Source organism: Carcharhinus amblyrhynchos, chromosome 6 (assembly GCF_965287045.1).
Source record: "Carcharhinus amblyrhynchos chromosome 6, sCarAmb.v2.hapA, whole genome shotgun sequence".
NCBI classification, from domain to species: Eukaryota; Metazoa; Chordata; class Chondrichthyes; order Carcharhiniformes; family Carcharhinidae; genus Carcharhinus; species Carcharhinus amblyrhynchos.
The window spans coordinates 46,005,681-46,032,956 of NC_137329.1; the positions used below are offsets into that span (position 1 = coordinate 46,005,681).

Below are 27,276 nucleotides of genomic sequence, written 5' to 3' on the forward strand. Positions count from 1 at the left end.
CCCTCTGCATTCAAATATTACTGATGTTTCATGTGTTCCATATTAATATCTTGTAATATACATTTGCCATCAAGACCAAAGAGTTCTTACTTTTCCTGTCCTTCCACATAGAGTCTAAGCTCTGCACTATCTCCAGATTTTGAACTTTTCCTTTTATCTTAAATGATCAAAACTGGACAAAATACTCAAAGTACAGTCTAACTCGAACACTTAAGTACAAACATTTCATACATTGACATGTTTACTCAGCAATATTGTCCAGTATTCTAGACTTTGATATGACTTGTTGTTCACTGCAAATCCACAAACAAGCCAGAATTTTAAACGTTTTTAGCTAGTGCTACACTGTCCTCAGATTCCTTTTTCCATTTTTTCTTCTAGTGTGGAGAACCTTGTGCTTATTGGTGGTAAATTTGTGTGTTAATACATGAGACAATACTTTCACAAAATACAGTTTTGCAGTTAAAAAAAAACAGCTCGAACAGAAGCCATAGAATATTTGTCTCTTAACCAGACCTACTATCTTGAAGGAGCTGAGATTACAGTCCCCATTCCCCTTACCCTGGTGTCTCATTCCATGTAAAAAGTCTGACAACACCAGGTTTTAGTCCAACCTATTTATTTGATAATATACTCACAAGCTTTCGAGGGACACCCTCTTCGTCAGGTGAATGGAGAGTTCTGGCCTCAGACAGAGCATATAAAGCACAGACAGTTTAGAGATTACTGATTAGAATGCGAATCTTTACACCTAACCTGCTGTTCAAGACCTGAAGTGGCTGATAATGTGAGTGGAAGGAGCACTGATCACAGTTTAAAGAGATGTGTATTGTCTCCAGGCAGTACAGTAAGTGAGGTTTTGCAAACCCAGGCAAGTCACGGGGGTTACAGATCGGGGGTTCATGTCGCACTATCTGTAACCCCCGTGACTTGCCTGGGTTTGCAAAACCTCACTTACTGTACTGCCTGGAGACAATACACATCTCTTTAAACTGTGATCAGTGCTCCTTCCACTCACATTATCAGCCACTTCAGGTCTTGAACAGCAGGTTAGGTGTAAAGATTCGCATTCTAATCAGTAATCTCTAAACTGTCTGTGCTTTATATGCTCTGTCTGAGGCCAGAACTCTCCATTCACCTGACGAAGAGGGTGTCCCTCGAAAGCTTGTGAGTATATTATCAAATAAATAGGTTGGACTAAAACCTGGTGTTGTCAGACTTTTTACTGTGTTTACGCCAGTCCAACGCCGGCATACCCACATCACGTCTCATTCCATGACCAGACATGATGTATTTACAAACATCTATGATCACGAAGGAGAACACGGACAAAGAGTTATCAAGTTTTTGGCCATTGAGGCTGAAATTTTGAATGGTTTATTTAACACTGGGTGAAACCGGTATGAAACTGGGTGTTATTTTGCACCCAAAGCTATTATAAGATAGATGACATCCCAGCAAATGGGAAATTTCAAGAGTTGCACTGACGTAGATGGAGTCCAGGCACTTACTTAAACAAGCATTAATAAAAAAGGATAGATTATCTGGCCACTATCATATTGCTGTTTGTGGAACCTTGCTCTAATATAAATTGGTTGTTTATTTTCTACATTAAAAAAAGTGACTAAACTTCAAAAATATGCAAATGGCTGTGAAGTATTTTGGGCCATCCTGAGGTTGTGAAAGGTGCTCTATAAATGCAACATTTCTTTCATTAGGCTGTGCTTGTAGTTTTACTGAGTAACTCAACTGACAGAAATCTTGATAACAGGTTAACTGACGGGCATCTCCATGGTGATCGTCTCCATTTTGTCCTAATATAGCAAACAAATCGTACAAATCTTATCGTGATACACTGGCAAATTTTAACGTAACATTTTCTACAAAATATTGCATAATTACACACAATTACACAAATGTGTGTAAGCACAAGAGACTTACTTAAATGCAATTCCGAATGCCTGAAAAATTGAGGATTTCATACTTAAATTTATTTTATATATTTCCCAAAATTTCTCCCATGTTCTTTAGTGAATGTGTTCATTCAGCTGGTATAAGTTGGTGGCTGTCAAAAGTCCTCGCCAATCACACCTGTTGTGTATGTGTGTGTCAACACTGCATTTTGCTTTGGGAGATTCACAGCCAAGCTGGAGTTGTTCTCCCCAGCTTCCGCACGTGCATGTTACTAGAAAGGATCACTGAATCTGGCAATTTGTCTTCTCCTTGACCCAGGAACACTTAGATCAACTCTAATGTCCTATTGTCTCCTTGGTCAAGACCAACTAACTTCATCTGATCCAGGAACTAATCAATGGCTTATATATCATTATAGCAATGTATTGTGGAATTCCAGGTAACAATAAAATGCTTGTAAATCTCCATTGTCTTGCATCCAAGAGAAACACAAGCCTTCTCTCTGAGTCACTGAAAATTTAGCTGAAGATATGGCAACAAATGATGAGGTGAATGGTCAGAATAAAATGGGCACAGAAATCACCAATAAAGGACATCTGAGGAAGAGCCAGAGTGAAACTAGTATGTGCTGTAGAGACATAACAGAAATTATATTGCTCAATTATTGAATCAGAAATGAACTGGCATCTGCACCGGAGAGGAACGAGCGGTGAAAGACGACCGGAGAGGGACGAGCGGTGAAAGACGGAATGTTTTCATGTTACAACACAAGATATTCTCTTAGGTTCACCTCCATCACTGGCTCCCATAAGCTGAGCTTGTGTCCCCTATGATCTGAAGTACCTCGTTTCCTTTCCAATGTCTATGTAGTAGTAATAATATGATCATATTCCACCGTTCACCAGAGCAGGATCACTCTCATTCCCTGCTCCCACTTTCAGCTACGCTACCACCAAAAAATCCTAGCCAGGCTGTTGATTTAGTATCCCAGGCAAAGCACAGTTCCTCTTAAATTACACACCTCCCTCCATACTTCATCAGGGTTAGTTCAGATTATGAATTTAGGCCTATCTTAGGGCTTAAACACACTACTTTCTGATCCAGGTGCAATAGTATCAACCACTGAAACAAATGTCAGATAATGAAGATTCACCTAACTGTGGCAGCAATCATATGGGAAGTACAGCAGAGTCAGAAAGGTATTAAGGATCTACTGAGTTCTAATTCTAAATATTTTCAAGTAAACTCAAATACCTTGACAGCTACCAAAGTTTTTGCATCCTTTATGACTGCATCTCATATTGGACAGAAAGTTATCAAACTCAGCATATGGTTGTTTTACAAAGAAAATATAATTGCCCCAAATCTAGATTTTGTGATATTACAAACCACAGTAAAGATCAGAATGCCATCTAAAGAGGGCATAAGTGTCAATCATGGATGTGTATCAACATTAACATAAAAATCTTTCAGTTTTCAGAGTGATAGGTATCTAACATGGAAATATACCCACATGTATGTACATACACAAGCATATACTTATACACCCTACTCACCTGAGATGGAAGTTTTATAGAGAAGACTGTCTGCCGAAGATAATCTGAGTGACTCTATAAGGTCCCAAATCTCCTTCCTGAAATTTCATAGCAAAGTAGCAATGTGATTCCGAGCTTACTCAAACTTTGTACAGTTTGGATATTGCACATTTGTCTTGACCAGACCTTGAGAACATCCACTGCTACTTCCTTTGTGTGCTAGCCAAGTGACTTGTTGGATTCTAAATCATGGGTTAGCACAATAAGTATTAGTATATTTCACATGGAAAAAAAAAATCAGCCTTCTCAGCAGCAATAACTTTATATAATAGAAAAATATCTTAAGACTGTTTTGCAGAACTATAATCTGATTAGAAATGGAGCTGAATCAAATGAAACAGACGTTGTAGGATTGATCAAAGATTTGGTCAGGCAGGGTTTTGAGGACAGCTTTACATAGTATTTTTTTGGGAGAATCGCCCCATATACCTAAGTGTCAAATTTACATAAAAACTGGAGTAAATCACACTGGTTCTTTCCAGTGCAAGTTTCAAAATGAATCTCCCACACTTGGTGCACTGCAGAATGCACCAGCGTGAATCAGTCCATAAGTCAGTGGAAAGGCCGGCAGCATAGTGCCGAGTAGACCACTGTCAGTGCCAAGATTGGTGCATGTGCAGTGGCCCTACACTGCTGGCCTCCCAATCACTTGCCAGCATGGCAACACCCGCATCGCCAGCTATGCAAGCCCTCCAGAGCCTGATTGCTGGCCTCCCCCTGAACATGTCCAGGCCAGCTTTAACTTTCACCTCCCCTTTCCCCCCCACCGGCAGCCGATCTCCCAATTTCCCCCCTCCTCCCGCCACCAGCAGCCTCCCCACCACTTCCCCCCACAACTCCGCAGTCCCGACCCACGTCCCCAGTAAACTCCAGCAGGCTGACCCCCCCACCCTGATAGCCAGCCCCGATCTCTGGCCTCCCTTCTTTTGTTACTCAGCCCAAATGCAGAGGGGCAGCAGGATCCCCCCCCCCCCCCCCCCCCCCCCCCCCCCACAACCTTTCCATTCGTCCCTAGTGGCCCAATCCCCATTAGGCCCTGCCTCCTTTAGTCTCCGCCCCTTAGCACGGCCCTACGCCAGGTGGGCAGTGCCAAAGTGCCCCTTGGGTATTAGCACTTTGCCCCTTGGGCAGTGCCAGGGGCTCAGGCTGGCACTGCCAAGGTGGCAATGCCTAGGGGCACTCCCCTTGCCCCTGACCTCGATGGCCCTGCCCTTCACCGCAGTGGGGTCGGGCCACCATCTCCCCACAAGCGGAGAGCTACAGTAAACCCCGCTGGAGTGAAATACGCCTGACAGTGGGGGGTGGGGGTGGGGATGGGGATGGGGAAGGTTGGGGGGGAAGGGGGAGATTAGCATGCCCAGAGACTTCAGTCCGGTCTGCCAATGCTATTTAAATAACATTTAAATGAGGATCTGCATACATTATGCAGTTCCATCCCGATTTCTGGCATGGAGCAAACGGGCGCCAGAAATCCGGCTGCCAGAGATGCTTGGAAGTCGTGGCACCCAGCAGGAAGAACATAAGAAATAGGAGCAGGAGTAGGCCATCTAGCCCTTCGAGCCTGCCCCGCCATTCAATAAGATCATGGCTGATCTGAAGTGGATCAGTTCCACTTTGCCGCTTTCTCCCCAGAACCCTTAATTCCGTTGTCTATCAAAAACCATTCTACCCGTGACTTAAAATATATTTAGCGAGGTAGCCTCCACCACATCAACGGGCAGAGAATTCCAGAGATTCACCACCCTTTGAGTGAAGAAGTTCCTCCTCAACTCCGATCTAAACTGCCCACCCCCCTTATCTTGAGGCTGTGCCCTCTAGTCCTGCTATCCTTTCTAAGTGGGAAGAATCTCTCTACCTCTACCCTATTCATCCCCTTCATTATCTTAAACGTCTCTATAAGATCCCCCCTCATCCTTTTAAACTCCAACGAGTACAGACCCAGTCTACTTAGTCTCTCTTCATAGTCCAACCCCCTCATCTCCGGTATCAGCCTAGGTGAACCTCCTCTACGCTCCCTCCAAGGCCAAAATATCCTTGCGCAAGTGCAGCGACCAAAACTGCACACAGTACTCCAGCTGCGGCCTTACCAGTACCCTGTACAGTTGCAGCAAGACCTCCCTACTTTTATATTCTATCCCCCTCACTATAAAGGCCAACATTCCATTCGCCTTCTTGATTGCAGGAAGCCTGCGAAACGGCCTCCGCTTACATCTCCCACCCAACGCACTCCAAAAGCAGCACAGCGGGATGGGAGAATCGCCTCCATAGTGTCTCAAAACCAGAAAGCTCATGACCAAGGACAGACCTTGCCAGATTTTGGGTCAAGCTAAAATTTGGTGGGATCAAGGGTCACTTGGAGTGCAGAAATAGAATGCACACAAAGCAGCAAAAGCAATAATTAGTCAGGTCCCACATCATGCTGGTGAAGCACTTGATTGAATTGTCCAGTTAAGTGTTACTTTCTTCATTTAAAATTGATGCATGGCACACATTCTGAAATTGTCCACTTTTCAGACATTTGACATTCTGCACTGTAGTATTAATCATATTCCTCACATACAAATATACCATCACCTATCAAACATTTCTTACTTCATAGCTACTAGCGGAGGAGATGGGCAATCTGGTACTTAGTCAAACTTATCCAAATCCATGGAAATTTGGTGGGAAATTTGCCCATCTGTAGGAATTTGGGTATGGAGACAACCCCTAAGTAGTCTATCCTTGTAAATCCAGTTAAAGAAAGTGGATTCTATTCAGATATGCTAACTTTCAAAGTTTATTTTAGAGTGTGTGCTCTTCCCAGCAGCTGAAGGAAATGCTCCTTTCAAGCGTACATTCGAAATGCCGTCGTGCATGGTACAATTTGCATCAAGATCAGTCTAAACCTAGAATAAGGTAATATGGAACTTCAATCCAGAACAAAGCATGATCAGGCTGGGATACAGGACCATCTGACAAATACAAATGCTGAGCCAGTTCTCAAAGTTCTGAGATGACAAGGATGAGGGACAGCATAACACTGACAATATGATGGAATCCTTTTCTCCTCATTTGACATTTTCACTTCCCCAACCTCCCTCGTCTTACAGCTTACACTAAAAGGACTGTTGAATTTGTGCCAGTTGCACTAAATATCAGGACTTTGTGTCTGTATTATCCTTTGGAAATTGTGGAGTCACTGTTCCAACTCATTTTACTGGAACGCCCTCCCTAACAGCACTGTGGATATACCTGTACCACATGGCCTGCAGCTATCCAAGTAGGAAGTTACCACCACCTTCTCAAGGGCAGTTATGGATGGGTAAAGAATCCTAACCTTGCTAACGAGGATAACATGCCTTGAACGAGTAATAAAAGCAGCTTAGGACCTTTACCACTCTTTCAAAGTCAGGCTGTGAAAGTACACTTTCAAGGAGAACAAACTTTGCAGTTACTTTACTCATGGTGGATTTTAACTTAGGTCCTGGAAATAAAAAGTGCATCTAATGCTCTTCAGGAAAGCAGAACTTGAGTTTACTCTTTCTGGATTATTTTAAATTCAGATCTGAGAGGTGAATAGCCTCACTCAAAGAGTAGATACCTCAAATTCTTTGCTGAGCTGAAATTAAACCTGGATCTTACTGGAGAAAGTTTTTTTTAAAAAAACTTATTATTTCGCCATTCAATCTTTGCTCTAATTATCTTAGTTCCAGCACAAATAGCTAAAAACTAAGATGGCAAATGTGACATTAAGTATCTATTTTTTTCTTCACTGATGTGAGATTAATGGTCCTCTATTGTAGTTAACCACTATTACTTACTCATGCTGTTCCTGTAACTGGGCGAGCTGGAGGTTATGCTCTTCTATCAATAGCTGCACTTCTTCCTCAGAAACCAGGCCCTGAAAAAGAAAGAAATTATAATAGATTAACTTCATAACGCTGTGTTAGCCCAGAATGTTGGCTCATTTCTAACCCTGACTGATGAGTTGATGAGATGGAATTTGACTCTGAAGAGTTGTTACGGTGCTGATATACGTTACGTGCAAGAAAATAATGGACACGTTGGAGTGACTCACTGTTGAAATCTAATTTGAGGGTTCAGCTGATTTATATACTGACAAGAATATACAATAAGACATTTAATTCTATCAAGCCGTTCAACTATCAGTCAAGTCCAGTCCAATTTTCATTGGACATTTGTACATAAGCGTTGTCACCCAAGATCGTTAGATAATGATCAGCATTAAGAATCTCTCGTTACTTGTGTGTCATTTTTAAATTTCTCTTTCTGAAAGAACGTGTATTGCACTTACTGGTTTTTCTATAGGAGAGGCTGCCCAGGACATGACAGAAGTGCAGCAATCTCTTAGCTCAGGTCTCTTGAGGCAATTCTCAAGCTCAGTCCGGCTTGTTTCCTCAAGGTCTATCCCTGTGGAACAAAGGATTACAGAGGAAGTTAGTGTTTTAAATTCAGAACAGTCACATGCCTGAAGTGTCTTCAGATGATTTTCCATCCCCATCTTTAAGGGAATGTTCAGCTTTTCTTCCTGAACACATGACTGATATTAGGATCTTGCCATGCAAGACTGACGAGTGCAACTGAGCTCTGCTTACTGTTATTTATCGTAAGTTCCATGAACTTTAAGCTAATTAATTTTTAAAAATGAAGAAACAGAGGCCATGGGCCAAGAATGAAAATGCCAAACATGAAGGTTCATTTTGTTTGTTAATTCTTCTTTCTCATGGAGGCACTAGTTTCTTGCTGGTTTTAGTTCCATGGATGCTGGCTACCACATAACCGTCAAAATAACTTAGTGGGCATCAATACAGTTGCTCAACTGCAGAGGGAGCATCACAGCTGAGCCAGAGCCTGTCCTCACCCAATTTTTAATCCAGAAGCTCTGGAAAGCAATCAGGAGCATAAACACTGGCTGAATTCTACCTAGTCTTGAGGGACCAATTTATTATTGCCTCCAACAAGATCAGAAAACGTAACCGAAACCAGGGATCAAAGCTGGAATAATCCTGGTCGATTGGCTCAATAATGTACCAAGCAGTACATATACCGAAAAACTGTAGAAAACCTCCATTTATTTATTTTTACTTTAAAGAATATTTATTTATATAGCATTCTTTATATCCTCAGGACATTTCAACTAATTTCACTGTCAATTAAATATTTCTGAAATGTAGCCACTGTTACACAGTAGACTTTGATTTAATTTATTCTCGTCTCATGTATCAGTATACAGTGAAAAGTATTGTTTCTTGCATGCCACACAGACAAAGCATAACGTACACAGGGAAGCAGAGAGTGCAGAATGTAGTGTTATAGCCATAGCTTGGGTGTTGAGAAAGATAACAATGTGAGATAGGTCCATTCAAAAGTCTGATGGCAGCAGGGGAGAAGCTGTTTTTTGAGTCCATTGGTACGTGACCTGACTTTTGTATCCTTTTTCTGTTGGAGGAAGATGGAAGAGAGCATATCTGGGGTGTGTGGGGTCCTTGATTATGCTGGCTGCTTTTTCAAGGCAGCAGGAAGTGTAGGCAGAGTCAATGGATGATTCACCTGTAGAAGCTGGGTGAGAGTGGTAGTGGACGTGCCAAATTTTCTTAGCCCACCAACCCCTTACTTTCTAAGTAGACTTTCTTAACTATAGCATCAGCATGGAGGGACCTGGACAGATTGTTGGTGATCTGGACACGTAAAAACTTGAAGCTCTCGACCATTTCTACTTTGTCCCCATTGATATAGACAGGTGCATGTCATCCACATTCTTCCTGAAGGCAATGACTGTCTCCTTTGTTTTGTTGACGTTGAGGGAGAGATTATTGTCATCGCACCAATTCACTAGATTTTCTATCCCTTTCCTGTACTGTGTCTCGTTTGAGATCCAACCCACCTCAGTGGTGACATCAGCAAACTTGAAAATTGAATTGGAGGGGAATTTGGCTATATAGTCAAAGATGTATAAAGAGTATATAGTAAGGGGCTGAGGACACAGCCTTGTCAACACCAGTATTGAGGATGATAGTGGAGGAGCTGTTGTTGCTTATCCTTACTGACTGCAGTCTGTGGGTTAGGAAGTCTAAAATCCAGTTATATAAGGAGGGTCCGAGACCCAGGCCATAAAGTTGGGGAACGAGTCTCATAGGAATAATGGTGTTAAAGGCTGAGCTAGTCTATGAATAGGAGTCTGACATATGTGTCTTTGTTATCTAGGTGTTCCAGGGTTGAGTGCAGGGCCAGGGAGATGGCACCTGCTGTGAACCTATTGTGATGATGGGCGAACTGTAGTGGATCCAGGCAGTCTGGTAGGCAGGAATTGATTTGTGCCATGACTAACGTGATGGATGTCAGACCCACCAGATGATAGTCGTTAAGGCACACTGCCTGGCTTTTCTTTGACTGACTGAGGAATTTGCAATCTGAACACAGCTACTGCCCACAATAGCAAATGACAAGATAATCTATTTTAATGGTTTTATTTAAGTGATAAATACTGGCCAGGACACTTGGAGAATTTTCTTGTTGTTTTTCAAAGTGCCATCTGAGGTGACAAAAAAGACCTTAGTTTTATGAATCAACTGAAAGACAGCACCTTCAATAGTGAAGCATTTCATCAGTACCATTCTAAGTGTCCTCTTGGATCATATTCTTTGGGGTCTTGAACTTATAACCTTCAGATTCAGAGGCAAGAGCCTTATGCTAAGGCTAACATCTTGGCCTCAATTGTAACCTTAATGCACACAACTTACTTGAGCTGGATTGAAAGGACTGTTGTGAACCTGGGCAATCTTCTCCCTTATTTAAATATCCCAACGCTGATTCTCACCCATTACCTGCAGGAATGAAAAATCTAGCAGCTACTAAAGACCAAGAAGGAACAAATACTTTGGTCCCCAGAATGGTAAACTCTTGACAATTGTAGTTGGAGGTGATGGGAGCTTGGCGCAGGGATGCCGAAGGTTTTCTTGTAGAATCAGGAGAATAACCTTCTCTCCCGTTCCTGAACATTTTTTACATTTCAAATTAAAGTTGAACGTACCCACATTACATCATTAGATCTAGACATTTAAATATTGTGAGGCCCCATTTACCTGCCTTTGGTCCTGATGCCAAGAGTTCAAATGGTAATGAGTTGGTAGTATTTAGTTGCCATTTTAACATTCCACCTGCACTGTTTTTAATTTATTTCAAATGATATTCTGTAGCTAGTTTTACCTGTAGCATCCAAGACAAGCTCCTGTAGACTCCAAGCCTCAGTGGACTGGTCCTTCCACATTAATTCCTCTATCTCCTCCAAATGGAGGCTGATGCATAGGGCCGCCACAGTTTTAGTTGGTGAGCGTGAAGATTTAGGACTAAAAAGTTGAATTTCTACATTGCTCACATGTTTCTGTTCCATCTGTAGATCCTGAGAAGTCAAGGTAGAGGAAAATCAGCCTCTCTACCCGGTTACAATTGCATTCTATTTCATTTATTAAATACTGCTCATCAAATTGTTTCACTCCTCAGGGCTGACATCCCTCATTGTTCCTCTTTCTGCCCTAAGGCACCAAAATAAGCAGCAGTTAGGCTTTATTTACATTCTCTCAAGATGTTGTTCTAGGTCAAGTCCAGCACAGATTAAATGCAGAACACACTGTCCCTTCAATCATTCACAGTTCAGCATCGGCTGGCAACAACATAAAGAATTCCTTAATACTGTTCAGTGAAGCATCAGACCAGATAAATTTTGCATTAGAAACTAAGTAATGCTTCGTCTAAGGCTTGTTTCTAAGCTGCTCCTTTAAGCATGCCTAGGCAAGTTACAATCGCTATTTAGGTGCTCCATCTACATGAGAACATTTCTTAAGTTCACCCTGCATCGTATTAATGTAACACTAATGACATACATTGTTGAGCGAGACTGCCAATTATATTATTCTTAGCTCAATCTTATGATCCCACAACTACCCAAAACTAGGTTGAAATTCTTTCAACTGATTTCAATTACAAGTACTGCAGCCAAAAAGCCCAATTGTGTTAGGCTGTATTTAAATCCAAACTTAAAACTACTTATATATTTTATTAAGCTGCCTAGAACGTTCTAAGTTTTATCATCAGTCTTTGCTGAGTTGCTGATCTCAGCCAAGTAGCAGTATGGTTGGCTTGGCACCATTTAATTAATAAAGAGAAAAATCAACCAGTTTGATCATTGCAGGCTGTACCTTTTGAATGGCAAGTTACAGCAGTTATAGGTGTAATGTAGGCTAATATAAATGTTCTATTCAAAAAGGGAGGTGGAGAGAAAATAGGAAACTGTAGACTACTGAATCTAATGTCAGTAGCAGGGAAGTTGCTAGAGTCCATTATCAAGGTTTTCATAGCATAGCATTTGGAAAGCAGTGGTATAATCAGACAAAGTCAACATGGATTTTCAAAAGGGAAATCATACTTGAAATATCTACTGGAATTCATTGAGGATGTAACTAGTAGAGTTGACCAGGGAGAATCAGTGGATATGGTTTGTTTAGACGTTCAGAAGTCTTTCAAAAAGGTCTCCAATAGCAGACTCCTATGCAAAGTTAAAGGGCATGGGATTGTGGGTAGTGCCTTGAGAAATCTTTTTACCCATAGAGTGGTGAATCTGTGGAATTCGCTACCAGAGAAAGTAAGAGAGTCCAAAATGTCATGTGATTTCAAGAAGGAATTAGATATAGCTCTTGGGGCTAAAGGGATTGGTTGGGGGGGGGGGGGGTGTGCGGTGCAGGATCAGGGTATTGATTTTGATGATCAGTCATGATCATAATCAATGACGAAGCAGCCTCGAAGGGCCGAACAGCCTATCCCTGCTTCTATTTTCTATGTATATGTTTGTGTGCGTGCAAGCGATTCTTCCATAGTTCAAATAGCCAGCAACAGTTAGTGTCTGGGCTTATCTATGAATAATGGACATTTAGATGAGGTACTGCAGGGTAACCAATTCTCCAACAGATATCAAATTCCTCCGAGATGGAATCAAATTAACAGGGAACATAAAGAAATGGCAGTATTGCTACAATACTGGCTATGGAGCAACTCAGTGGAACATTGTGGCATCAAAATCTTCCTGCTTTGTATTTGGAGATCATGGTGTGTTGGTGAGAAGTTAGTGTATTAATTTCTGTGCCTTCCAAGTCTCAGGGCACAGAGGACACCCCACTGAAGTCATCTCAGAGAACAGGGCATAGTTATGAGCAGGCTGCCACCTTAGCTGTGGATATCAGGACTGTACCTAGATGCAGTAGTAGGTACAAAAAATTAATAAGTTTTGAATGCACATGGGTGACACGGGTGTTTATTCACTGTAAATGCTCTTCACCGTTGTTTATTCATCCTTCCCCAAGTCTCAAGGTCCTCTGTTCATTTAAGTGAGGAAAATGTAGATTTAACAAATATTTGTCACGAGGAACGGTAGAACGTTTACCTTCTGTAATCAGGAATCCTTCTGTAAAGGCAGTGTACAGAACTCAATTTCATGATTGTGCACTCATTGACTTAGGACTTTTTTTAAAAAAGGGTTGGATTTTGTGAAATGGACAATGTAAAGGACTATAATGCCAAGAAAGCAATGCTTTGGGATTTGGTTCTCCTGAATCCACAGCAGAATGTATGAAGGAAGGAAGTTGTCATTGATTGCTTTATCAATCCTGACTGGGCCACATCGCTTCCAAATATTAAAGCAATGTAGGACATCCTTCTGCCAAACGCAGGGTCATGAGTGTTTATAAATAATCATACGTTTGTCCTGCTGAGCTATTCTGTGAGGACAACATGATGGTGGTGGCACAGTGGTTAACACTACTGCTTCACAGCTCCAGGGACCTAGGTTCAATTCCCGACTTGGGTCACTGTCTGCGTGGAGTTTGCACATTCTCCTCTTGCCTGTGTGGGTTTCCTCCGGGTGCTCCGGTTTCCTCCCACAGTCCAAAGATGTGCGGGTTAGGTTGATTGGCCATGCTAACAATTGCCCCTTAGTGTCGTGAGATGCATAGGTTAGAGGGATTAGTGGGTAAATATGTAGGGATATGGGGGTAGGGCCTGAGTGGGATTGTGGTTGGTGCAGACTCGATGGGCCAAATGACCTCCTTCTGCACTGTAGGGTTTCTATGATTTCTAAATCACAGTTTTGGGTGCATGACTCTGAAGAGGATGAGGAGTAAATGCATAATTAATAGTTGTACATCACTGCATCCTGGTGCCTGAAGGCATATTGGAGATCAGTAGCAAAAAGATAGTTCTGCATTATTCATCCATGTGAGCTGGCATTTGGAGAGATGTTGCTCCCTCTTGAGACAGTCAAACACTAACCATTGATGGAATGTTTTTCCTGTTAGTGTTGCTTTGCTAAGCTGCTGCCATGACTGCATCCATGTATATAATGACATTTCAGATGCTCAAAGGCTGCCATGTGCATTGACTTGTTGACACAATTGAAAGGACTACATTATATGTAGTCGCTTAAGGAGGCGAGCAAGTGGCGTGCTAAACACATTCAGTGACCACGTTCCCAAGGCCTTCCGAGGGTAATGCTATCATCGGGCTGAAGGTGACTTGTATGCTTCTGTGATCTTTGTGAGATTGATGTCCTTTCCTGATCGGTGATGTCAAGAATAAAGGTTTTGTTGTGTCTGCTACACTGAAGCCTGAATAGAACTTTGATTATGAAAACATGTTTCACCTTACTTCTCCTGGAATCTTGTAGCAATGAGGTTGACAGAGGTACGTCTGCACATCGTGCCAATGCAATGGCACCCTCAAGTGGCTAGTAGTAATCCTCACCTTTTCAGAGCTTCCCCTTTCAAGTCCTCCTTAACTGAGACATCCAGTTCCTCAATGTCTTCCTGTAGCAACGCATCCCTCTTTGCAGTGTTAGGTTATACAGGGCACAGTAAATGATGATGATGCATGGCCTTCTCTATGGTCAGTTTTTCAGAACCCCATCTGACCTGTCCAACCTTCGGAAATGCCATTTTAAGAGGCCAATAGTTTGCTCCATTAAGGACCTCATGACAGAACGCGCAGTGATGTATGTCCTCTCAGATGCACTCTTTGGCTGAGAAAGGAGTCATTAGCCATGCCTTCCGGGGCTATCCCTCATCATGGAGGAGCAAGTCCTCCAGGTACTAAGGTCCCTCAAATATCCCTGCCACCTGCAAATAACTCAAAATGCAAGAGCGATATCAGCTCCCCGGATACCTAGCTCAAACATGCTGGATCTGCATTGTATGATCACAAATGAGCTGGATGTCCAGACAGTGAAATCATTTTCTATTAATGAAACTCACAGGCTGCTGTCAGGGAGCTCACAAGGCCATATTTGCTGTCAATAGCACCCTGTTCTTGCAGGAAACCCAAGATTGCAGTGAATTCCACAGCTCTGACAGCCAGGCTTCCTTCATCCATGTTAACTTCAGGAAATGATGAGCTTCACTGAAAGGAGGAACAGTGACCTCCCTTTTGCATTTGGGTGTCAGTAAATGTGAGATTCTGCTAAAATCCCCAGGAAAAAAAAGTTCATTGTGGAGGTGCACTTCAGAGCAACTGGTATTGAATGCCTTCTGAGTCCACATAGTGAGAGTTCCTCTCACTGAACGCAGCAAATGTGATCTACCACATCCCTAGATGTTTAAAGATATGCGGGTTAGGTTGATTGGCCATGTTACATTATCTTAGTGTCGGGGGATTAGCAAGATAAATATGTGGGGTTATAGGAATAGGGCCTGAGATTGTTGTTGGAGGCCATTCAGCTCGATGGACCAAATGGCCTCCTTCTGTGCTGTAAGATTCTATGAGACTGAGGTGGCCAACTTTTCACAAGAAATACATGAAAAATAATGGAAAAACAGCAGTGTGTCATTGTTACCTGTGGCAATCTGAACTCCCCTTCAGCAATCACTCCTTCCTGATTGCGGCAAAGCAACACTTCCAGCATCGAGGAATCTTCCTTTCCTCCTGACATCAGCAATTCAAATTTTGCCCTTGGAGTACTGATAAACAATGTCACCAGTCAGAAAACAATGGTTTAATATCTCTGGTATCCAATTGCCACCAGACAGCATTTCCTTTATGATTTTCCAATTTTGTTTTGCCTAGTATAGTCACACACCAAAGGAAGGTTTTCTTGAGAAAGCAAAGTGAGAAGGTTTAAATGCAATATGTCCAAAGATTGAAGATGAGAGATATAGAAATAGCAATAAGGTGATACCTAACTTGTGTTTTAAAAGTTAATAGGTTGCAAGAGGAACAGAAGACAGAGGTAACAAATTCCATAGAGTTACAGTGAAAGCAGACACCTTGAACTTTGATTCCAAGATTGGAAGATAAAATAACTGTTAGTGGTTCCACCCAATTGATGACTTGTGCCAAACCAAACCAGAAGATGTCCCTCTTGTGTTGAGACTCAATAATTGATCACTTGCTGGTTACTTCGTATACTTGAGAATGTAATGCCAAGAATGGGTTTTCAGAGACTGTCTGAATGAAATATCCCTCTGACTTAGTTGAATACTGTCAGGCTTTAACTAATGTTGTTGTGTATTAAAGTCCACTCTGACATAATGGCTACAATGGACATTATTGTATAATTGGAGCTTCACCCAAAATCCGAAGATCAATAGTCTCCCACTGCTGAGAACAGGATTGGGTTAAGCTGTGATTCCAACCATTGATAAACATCCAGTCAATACTTACTGTCCAGGTTCATAATTGTGAGAGATCCATCACCTGGAATTGTGTCCCTGCATGAGTCCATTTAGAGGAACAGGAAGGAAAATGGTGTGGGTGAAAGGCATTACTTACCCAGTCAGCACAGATTCCACAGCTGACTTTGCAAAACCACTCTTGGCAGCTTCTGATGCTTTTAATATTCCAAATGTAGACCCAGTGACGGGCAGATCTGTTAACATAAAAAATTGGACCTTAACAGTAAATGAATGTCATAAACCCAATCAGAGTGTAGCACTGGGCTAATTGCATGTAATATTCAGTGGAATATTATTTTCTCCATTTACATTTTGTTAATGTTATTTCCACAGTTTCTTTCACTCACAAGAGATTAGTAATTGAAGATTCCACAGCCAAGGGTACATACATGCAATTCTGCAACCATCTATGTGAGACCAGTATGCTATGTTGCCCCACTGGTGCCGAGGTAAGGAATATCACAGAGTGCAGAACAAGGGAAAGAATAAGAGCCAGAAGTTGAGGTTTACGTCAGAACCAGCGAGTTATGGAAGGAAGCAGGTTGACATCCTGCAGTCAAGAGTTTAAGGAGTTAGAGAGGGAGTTGAAAAACAGGTCCGCAAAAGGTATCATTCTGTGGACTACTACCAGTGCTAAGAGCTACAGAATCACAGAATGGTTACAGCACAGGTGGTCATCATTTGGCCCATTGTATCCATGTCAGCTCTCTGCAAGGGCAACTCATTCAGTACCATTCCTTTTTCACAGCCGTCCAAACATTCTTTATTCATACTTATTCAGTTCCCTTTTGAAAGCCATGATTGAATCTTCCTCCACCACGTTCAGGCAAATATTGCAGATCCTAACCTGTCACTGCATAAAAATAAATTCTTCATATCACCATTGATTCTTTTGTCAATCACCTGAAATCAGTGTCCTCAGATTCTCCACCCTTCCACCATTTATCCACTCTGTTTAGACCTCTCTTGAACCTTCTTCAAATCTCCTCTCAATCTTCTCCAAGGATAACAACCCCAGCTTCTCCAATCTAGCAATATAACTGAAGTCTCTCATCCCTGAACCATTCTCATGAAATTGTTTCTGTACCTCCTAAAATTTTCATTATAAGTTAATGTACTGTAATTAATAAGATGCAAGTGAAAGAACTGCAGATTCAAGACATTGAGACCAGTTATGTGGCAGGATGGATTTCTTCAAGATGGATGCATTCCATGAATAGAGCTGATAACAATAAGCTTACAGTGGGAGAGAGTTTAAACTAATTCAACAAGGAACTGGGCACCAGGATGTATTAAAAAGTGGAATCAAGGTGCACAGAGGACTGGGAGAGACAAAGATGTATCACAGAAGTTAGTGTGATCACAGAATGTACAAAGATGTCCCAGTCCAATCTGGAGTACATATATGGAAACATAATTTGATGAGCTACAGGCACAAATAGCCTTGTGCGGATAAAGAGAAGCTGCACAAAATGGTTGCTAAAGTAAATTCTTATAAACCAAATACCGTTGTAGACCAAAGGAAACCTCCAATCTCACTGAACAAATGCTGATCCTTCCTCTAAAACACTGACCAACACAGGGATTAAATGTTGGTTTAAGTTAAAAAGCATCAATATTATTGGTATGAATGGTCTTAGCTCATATGGCTCTGCATTACACAAAATATAACCCACTGAATCATCTGAGAACCACTCGGATGTGTACATCATTAAGACTCAATGATCATTGCTCCAGGGGTGGTAAAGAGGGTCATTAAATTGGTCGAGTGGATGTTCAATTATTTCCCTGAAAGTAATTCTTTATAATTTAGTAACATAATTCACACTAATCTTACCTTGGTTACTTGTACTTATTTTGACCTGTTTCTGTGCTTTTTTGTTCTGCTTAAGCTGTGGGTCCTGGATAAGCTGTATCCGGTGAGCTTTTTGTCGATAAGTGAGTAAGCAGGATAGACCGTGCTCAAAGTGGCCATAAAATTTAGTCAGCGTCATACAGAGATATCTGATCAAAAGAAACATTTGCACATTAGAAACTAGGCTAAAGGAAATTAAGGTCATCTCCACAGTCAATTGAAAGTCCGTCATGAGAGGAACCATATAAAACACTTTGAAATGGTGCACGTTCATTAAAATTGAGACTCCTGAAAATTTACCTCTTGCTCTCATTCTAAGACCTCACATCTGCTACAGAGTCGCTTTCAAATGGAACATGAATCAGGGAACCAGATGTGGATCCAATTCACACACTCCCTCATTGCTGATCATTAGAATTAAACCCTGGGAAATCAGGATTATCACAATTGGGGTGTATAAACTTCTACATCTGAATCTTTGATCAGCATCCCAATTAAATAAGGCTCTGCACCAAATGGTGGGCCTCAATGCATTTATCCTTATATCCGATTCAAATGTTTGGCAATTGAATAAAACCAGTTAGTAGCCTGGAACTGGTTCAAAGCCTATTAACTATTGAGAGCACTATTGGTTATTGTACAATTAGATAACAATCCAGAGACAGACAACTTTAGGAAACCAACCTTGAAGCTTTCATAAGGATTTTGGAGAGTATTCTTAAAAGCAGAAGTAGATAATGTGGAAAGAAAATATTTCTGTACAGAGCTCTTGTCTATCCAGCAGGATAAGGGTTACACACTGTGAAACTTTACAGAGTTCCTGTAGATTTAACAGGATAATGGTAATTTCCCACATAAAGAAAACAAATTTCTCTTTAACCAGCCAGAGATGCCTCAGCCTCTCAATCTGCATAACAGGTTTGAGGTTCTTACTTCCAGTCTGGACGAGAACGAGGGAGGTGAGGTTAGTGAGCAAACTGCACACAGTAGTGATGCAGACGCAGGACACAGGCAAAGAGAAGGTGAAAAGGAACGTTGTAGTAATTGGGGATAGTGGGGTTAAGGGTACTGACACTGCCCTTTGTCACAACGACAAAGTGCACAGAAGGGTGTGTTGTCTGCCTGGTGCTCAGGTCCGGGATGTCGCATCTGGGCTGCAGAGGAACCTGGAATGGGAGGGTGAGAATCCGGTCGTTGTGGTACATGTGGGTGCCAACGACGTAGGCAAAATGCAAACTGAGGATCTGGGGAGGGAGTATGAAAAGCTGGGAATGGAATTAAAAAGTAGAACCGACAAGGTGGTTATCTCTGGGCTACTGCCTGAACCGAGTGCAGACGGGTGTAAGGTTAATAAGATTAAGGAAGTGAATGGGTGGCTCAGGGATTGGTGTGGGAGGAATGGGTTTGAATTTATGGGGCATTGGCATCAGTATTGGGGTAGGTGGGACCTGTTCAGGTGGGATGGGGTTGGTCTGAACTGTGCTGGGACCAGAGTCCTGGCAAATCGTGTAAAGAGGACTGTAGACAGGGCTTTAAACTAATTGGGGGAGGGGGGGGAGAGAGAGAGAGAGATAGAGAGGGTGCGAGGGTAGGTGACATTACAGGGTCTAAAGTTAAGGAGAGGGTACAGGTAAGGGAAGAGGCCGAGGATGTCCCAATAATAAAGGGACTGGGGAGCGTGAGTATGGTTGGTGGCGTTCTGGCAAATAGGGTCCAGGTGAAGGCTGGGATGAAGGCACTTTATCTGAATGCACGAAGCATTCGGAATAAAGTGGATGAGCTGGTGGCGCAGATCAGCACAAATGGATATGATCTGGTGGCCATTACAAAGACGTGGCTGCAAGATGACAGGGACTGGGAGCTGAATGTCCAGGGGTATCAAGTGTTTAGGAAGGATAGGCAGGAGGAAAAAGGGGGGGGGGTGGCGTAGCTCTGCTGATTAAGGATAGCATCAGGGTGGTAGCAAGGGATGATATAGGAACCAAAGAGCAGAAAGTGGAATCGTTGTGGGTGGAGATTAGGAACAGCAAAGGGAGGAAGACGCTGGTGGGTGTCGTCTATAGGCCCCCGAATAATGATCTGGAGGTGGGGCAGGCCGTTAACGCGCAAATAAGTGCAGCGTGCAGGAATGGGACGGCCATAGTTATGGGGGATTTCAATCTGCATATTGATTGGTCGACCCATGTTGGACGCGGTGGGCTCGAGGAGGAGTTCTTGGAATGCTGCCGGGATAGTTTCCTTGAACAGTGTGCGTTGGAGCCGACGAGGGAGCGAGCTATCTTGGATCTGGTGTTATGTAATGAGGCGGGTAGAATTAGGGACCTTGCGGTGAAGGATCCTCTTGGGGAGAGTGATCATTGTATGGTGGAGTTTCTGGTGCAGATGGAGGAGGAGAAAGTGGGTTCCCGGACACGCGTCCTTTGTTTGAACAGAGGGGAGTACGGTAGGATGAGAGAAGAATTGGCGAATGTTGACTGGGGGAGCGCGTTGGTAGGTAGGTCTGCTGAGGAGCAGTGGAGGATCTTTAAGGCGATCTTTCTTGGTGCTCAGCAGAAATTTATTCCGATGGTTAAAAAGGACCGTAGGAAGAGAGGTAATAAGCCGTGGATAACGAAGGAGGTGAAGGAAAGTGTTAAATTAAAAGCGGAGGCGTTTAGAGTAGCTAAGAATAGTGGGCGAGAAGAGGATTGGGAGAAGTTTAAATGTCAACAAAGACTGACAAAAAAGTTAATAAAGAAGGGTAGGAGAAACTATGAAGCTGGGCTAGCACTTAATATAAAAAAGGATAGCAAGAGTTTTTATAAATATATAAAAAGGAAGAGGCTGGCTAGGGTGAACGTTGGACCCTTAGAGGATGAGAGGGGGGACTTAGTGGTAGGGGATGGGGAAATGGCTGAGATCTTGAATAACTTTTTTGTTTCGGTCTTCACGGAGGAGGACGTGAATAATTTGCCGGGCGTTAGCGATGGAAAGGTGGTAGGACTGGAGGGTCTCAATGACATTACTGTTACTAGAGAGGTGGTGCTCGACAGACTGGAGGGACTGATTGTGGACAAGTCCCCAGGACCGGATGGAATGCATCCGAGGGTTCTGAAAGAAATGGCGGAGGTGATAGTGGATGCCTTGGTGGTTATTTTCCAAACGTCGCTGGATTCCGGGGAAGTGCCAGAAGATTGGAAAATGGCTAATGTTACGCCGTTGTTTAAGAAGGGTGGCAGGCAAAGGGCAGGGAATTATAGGCCAGTTAGTTTAACGTCTGTTGTAGGTAAAATGTTAGAATCTGTCATCAAGGAGGAAATAGCGAGGCATCTTGAGGGGAATTGCTTGATAGAGCAGACGCAGCACGGTTTCATTAAGGGGAAGTCGTGTCTGACAAATTTATTGGAGTTCTATGAGGATGTGTCTCGGGCAGTGGGTAGAGGAGAGCCGGTGGATGTGGTCTTTCTTGATTTTCAGAAGGCGTTTGACAAGGTACCTCACAAGAGGTTATTACAGAAGGTGAGGGGGCATGGAGTTGGGGGTAGAGTGTTAGCGTGGATAGAGGATTGGTTGTCAAATAGGAGGCAGAGAGTGGGGGTTAATGGGTGCTATTCGGATTGGCGGTTGGTGACTAGTGGAGTGCCCCAGGGGTCGGTGCTGGGGCCTCAGCTATTTACCATTTATATAGATGATCTGGAGGAGGGAACCGAGTGTATGGTGTCAAAATTTGCTGATGACACCAAGATTGGTGGAATGGCAAATTGCGCGGAGGGTGTGGAGAGTCTGCAGAAGGATCTAGATAGGCTGGGCGAATGGGCCAGGAACTGGCAAATGGAATTTAATGTTGGCAAGTGCGAGGTGGTCCACTTTGGTAGGAAGGACTATTACTTACATGGCGAAAAACTGCAGCAGGCGACGGTGCAGAGGGACCTCGGGGTCCTTGTGCATGAGTCGCAAAAACCCAGCTTGCAGATGCAGCAGGTGGTCAGGAAGGCTAATGGGATGCTGGCCTTCATAGCGAGGGGGATTGAATATAAAAGTAGGGAGGTCTTGCTGCAGCTGTATAGGGCATTGGTGAGGCCGCAGCTGGAGTACTGTGTTCAGTTTTGGTCGCCACACTTACGCAAGGATATTTTGGCCTTGGAGGGAGTGCAGAGGAGGTTTACTAGGCTGATACCGGAGTTGAGGGGGTTGAGCTATGAGGAGAGGCTGAATAAACTAGGCTTGTACTCGTTAGAGTTTAGAAGAATGAGGGGAGATCTCATTGAGACGTATAAGATGATGAATGGGATGGATAGGATAGAGGTGGAGAGACTCTTCCCGCTCAGAAAGGACAGTAGGACTAGGGGGCATAGCCTCAAGATAAAGGGGGGGCGGTTTAGAACGGAGTTGAGGAGGAACTTCTTCACTCAAAGGGTGGTGAATCTCTGGAATTCTCTGCCCGTTGAAGTGGTGGAGGCTGCCTCGTTAAATATTTTTAAGACACGGGTTGATGGGTTTTTGATAAGCGAGGGGATTAAGGGTTATGGGGAGAGGGCAGGAATGTGGAACTGAGCCACGACAGATCAGCCATGATCTTATTGAATGGCGGGGCAGGCTCAAAGGGCTAGATGGCCTACTCCTGCTCCTATTTCTTATGTTCTTATAAGAGATGCATGTTGTGCAAATACGTTCGTGGCCAGGTGTCCTTGGAGAGGGAACGTGGTGTCCACGGGCACAGTTGACGCCTTTCGTGCCCGCTGGGCACTGCAGGGGCTGAGGTGTGTTATAGACCCTTACAATCATATTTTGATTTAATGTTTTAAGTTTCCTTTGGACTTTGGTTTCTGTTTGGGCCATCCCCCCCTTCTTTTTTAGGGGGCTGCCCCCTCTTAATTTGTCCCTAAGTTAATTTGAGTTCATTAACTCGTCGGGCTGTCAAAAGAAATACATGTTGTGCAATTCTAATGATGTTTAATCAGCAGAGGAAAAGGTACTTAGGCAAGCTCCATGGAAATTCCTCTTTGTTTAGATGGATAGAAAATGCATGTGGAAGTTCCATGGCCAATAACAAATTAGTTGCTCTTTCTGTGCAGAGTTTCTCACCTTTGGCACAGAGGGTCACCTGTCCAGGTTCCCTGCTCCTCTGTCTGGCCTTCAGTCTGTGCTTCTCCATCAATGGTGTCTTTCTTAAAAACAGCACCCTCACCTTTCAATGGAAACTGTAGAGAAAGATAAACAAGCAAGAGTAAGGCTGGTAAAAGGCAGGAAAGTCATGCAGAGTTGAATGAGACTGTCAATGTCAGGATGAACATATCTTTAGTGCAATATCTTTAGTGTTGCTTTACTGTTAGGATCAGTGCATTGATGATGTGAACTTACTTTGACTTGATTCAACTATGTTGATTTAACATGAGGTGACCACTGTGATGGAAGCAGTGCTGCATTCTACCTCAAACAGTGCAATTTTGTTGACATGGTTTGAAAATGCAGGATTTTCAAATATGTAATTTAAAGATTGACCACAGGTTACTGTCTTATTTCAGCAAGACATATCATTGTCAGAACTCTCCGACCTGAGATGGCAAAATACTTGAAATGGGAGGCTATGATTTGTGACAGGGCCTAGTTCTGGCTGGGTCTCTGTTGCTTCTTACTGATCATCAAAATTTTATGCATCCATTTCTTCTGGCCTGACACCAATAAAGAGATGGGTCTGGTAGGGGATAACATTCCTGATGAGAAATCCTACCAGTCCTGCATACTTGTTACCTACATGATACATGCAGTCTTGAATGTAAACAGAGCTAGTGACAAGCCAATCCTCTTGTCACTCAGTGTCCACTTTCCTGAACTGGTTGGTTCCCCTGCCCCTCTTTGGCCCACAGAAGCTGGGCCTAATTATAGCACCTCAACTACCACCCCAGATGGGATCAGATAATTCAGTGCAGGCCAAGCACCTTATCAAGCCTTTGGTTTATTGTCTTCAGATGTCAGCCTTGCCTCTATCACCTCTGAATCAGAGACATGAGTTCATAATCTGAAGTACCAATTGAGTGTTGTAGTGATGAAGGTGCCTTCCTTTGAATGGGGCTTTAAGCCAAGATCTTATTGTTCTCTAAGGGCTTACAGCTGCAAGAATGGTGCTTTAGTCAATAGTAATCCCTGAACCAACATTACTAAAACACGGAAACTGGTTATTTATTGCATTGTGGGAACTTGCAAATTGGCTATTCTGCATTCTTGCACTACAACAGAGTTTTTCCATCATTGGTTGTGCAACATTTCAGACATCATGAAGTTGTGAAAGAAGCTATATTAATCTAAGTTTTTTATTCAGTACATCAAGAGACTTACAAGTTCTTTAGGCTTTGAAAATTACTTACTTTTTCTGTCGGCACCTCAGCTTCCTCCAAGTCACTGTCCTCCTTCTCTTCCTCCTCTTCATTTCTTTCCTCTGCATCAGTCTCTTGATCCTCACTGCTAATCAGGCTCTGTTGAGATTCCTTCAAGGTGACAATACCAAGCTGCTTATTCATTATACATCACAAAATCTGTCATATATTCCATACAAAGGAAGTTTTTTTGTCTAGATGTCTGTGACAGAAAAGATGACTGGACACCTCACATATACCAAACTCATGTTTTATTTATGTTAGTTTAATGGATTTTACTCAATTTTTATCATTCCTCTCTTATGCTGCAGCACCATATCTGTTGTTATTTTGTCAAAACTACCATATCTGATGCATGAACCAAGATGATGAGTGCTGTCAAGGATTGACTGTGAAACTAATGTCACACCCAATTCTGATCAGGGATCCAAATAAATCATTTTTAGACTTGGTATCGGAGGCCCTGACTAATGCTCTGGGATCAGATCTTTAAATCCCACTATGGCAGCTGGTAGAATTAAATTCAACTGTGTAATAAAAAATCTGAAATTAAAAACGAGTCCCTGTAAAGGTGGCCATAGCCCAAATCTTCTGGTCAATGTTGGAAGTTCTTGTGCCAAGTGGAGGATTTATTGTGTGATGAGGGATAGTCAGGTGGGGTCAGGGGATAATGGGGGCAGTGAGACCAGGTGGTAGGGGTTAAGTGAGGTGGGTTGATGGGTCAGTGCAAGTGTTTGGAGAGACAGATCTTCAGTTACTGAGGAGTTAGAATTTTTCTGGTCCAACATTTCAAGTAATAAGTCAGAACAATCCAAAGTCTTTGATTCTAACTCAAAGTTGGAGACTTTTTCGGAGAGTCCCAGAGAACAGTGGAATTGTTCATTGGAAGTTCAAACTTCCTGAACAATTGTCATAGAGACAATGTTAAAGGACTTCCAAGGGGATCTGTTATACATCTTGGAAGGATGTCCTGTCTCCAGCTATCCCAAGACTGGAGGATCTGGGACCTAGAAATTACCAGGTAGTCATAAAAACCCATCTGGTTCACTAATATTCTTCAGGTAAGTCAATCTGCTGTACTTATCTGGTCTGGCCTATTTACGTCTCTAGAACAAATACAATATGATTGATTCTTAACTGCCGTTTGAAATACATAACAAGCCAATCAGTTGTACCAAATCACTACAAAATACACTTACAAAAAAGTTGAAAAAAAGAACCAGATGGACCACCTGGCGTTAATCTAGGTACTGGGAACAACAATAGCAGAACTTGCCCAGTAAAGCCTGCAAAGTCCTCCTTACTAACATTTGGAAATATATGCAAAAATTGGAAGAGTTGCAACATCCGCTATCTTCAGCTATTTCTTGACAACGTGGAGTGAATTGAATTGGCAGAAGACTGGCATGTTTGATACTGGGGACCTCCAGAGGCCAAAATGGATCATCCACCCAGCACTTCTGGCTGAAGACTGTTACAAATGTTTCAGCCTTATCTTTTGCACTGACGTGCATGGCTCTCCCAGCAATAAGAATGGAGACATTTGTGCAGCCTGCTTTTAGTGAGTTGTTTAATTGTCCACCCCCATTCAAGACTGGAATTGGCAGTATCACAGAGTTTAGATCTGATCTATTGGTTGTGCAATTGCTTAGCTCTATCACTTTCTACTTATGCTATTTGTCATGCAAATAGTCCTCTGTTGGAGCTTCACCAGGTTGAGACCTCCTTTTAGGTTTGACTCCTGACATGCCCTCCTGCATTCTTTGATGAACCAGGGTTGATCCCCCAGCTTAGAGGTAATGGTAGAGTGGGGGATATGCTGGGCCGTGAAATTGCAGATTCTGGTAGAGTACAATTCCGCTGCCTAGAGCGCCTCACGGTTGCCCAGTGTTGAGTTATTAGATTTGTTTGAAAGCTATCCCGTTAAACATGATGGTAGGGTCGAATACTACTATGGAAGGTATCCTCAAATGTGAAGAGGGGACTTTTGACTCCACAAGGCTTGTGCAGTGGTTCCTTCTATTGATACTGTCATGGTCAGATGCCGGCACATCCACATCATGACAGATGCATCTGTGGCAGGCAAATTGGTGATGATGAGGTAAAGTATATTTTTTCCACTTATTGGTTCCCTCACCACCTGCCTCAAACTCAGTCTAGCAATTACATCAGCTGCTTAGTCTTTAGTGATGCTATTGAGTCACTTTTAGTGATGAACATGGACGTTTCCCACCTAAAGTACATTTTTGCCATCTCAGCGGTTCCTTTATCTGATGTTCAATTTGGAGGAGGACTAACTCATCAGCTGAGGGTGGCCGAAGTAGGGATGTGCAGCACATGATAATCAGCAGGAGTTTCCTTGCCAATGTTTGATCTAATGCTCTGAAGCTTGATGGGGTCCAAAGTTTATGTAGAGGACTCTCAGGGCAACTCCCTCCTGATTGTATATTACTGTGCCGCAACCTCTGGTGGGTCTGTCCGTCCATTAAAACAACACATATCCAAGGATATTTCACTGTTGCTGAGTCAAAAAACTGGAGCTACCTTCCTAACAGCACTGTGGGTGTATTTACACCAGATAGGCTGCAGTTGTTAAACAGGCAGCTATTACCTTTCCAAGGGCAATTAGGGATAATCAAAAAAATGCTGGCCTTGTCAGTGGTTCTCTTTTTTTCATTCATTCATGGGACATAGGTGACGCTGGCTGGCCATCATGCCTAGTCGCCCTTGAACTGAGTGGCTTGCTAGGCTATTGCAGAGGGTAGTTAAGAGTCAACACATTTCTGTGGCTCTGGAGTCACATGTGGGCCAGACCAGATAAGGACAGAGGATTTCATTCCCTAAAG

The 27,276-nt window shown here is 42.8% G+C and overlaps 1 protein-coding gene across 1 annotated transcript in view; it reads right to left on the reverse strand.

Annotated features, from left to right (window-relative positions):
• LOC145343933 (uncharacterized) overlaps positions 1-27,276 on the reverse strand; it is a 49,358-nt gene that overhangs the window by 580 nt on the left and 21,502 nt on the right. Inside the window, exons 10-19 of the mRNA XM_080190475.1 lie at positions 24,422-24,541; positions 23,142-23,257; positions 18,060-18,226; positions 17,797-17,873; positions 16,320-16,438; positions 15,385-15,508; positions 10,719-10,911; positions 7,807-7,922; positions 7,313-7,392; positions 3,471-3,547 (exon numbers count right to left, since the gene is read on the reverse strand). Coding sequence (XP_080046601.1) covers positions 3,471-3,547; positions 7,313-7,392; positions 7,807-7,922; positions 10,719-10,911; positions 15,385-15,508; positions 16,320-16,438; positions 17,797-17,873; positions 18,060-18,226; positions 23,142-23,257; positions 24,422-24,541 — 1,189 coding nt within the window. The remainder of the gene's footprint in view (positions 1-3,470; positions 3,548-7,312; positions 7,393-7,806; positions 7,923-10,718; positions 10,912-15,384; positions 15,509-16,319; positions 16,439-17,796; positions 17,874-18,059; positions 18,227-23,141; positions 23,258-24,421; positions 24,542-27,276) is intronic.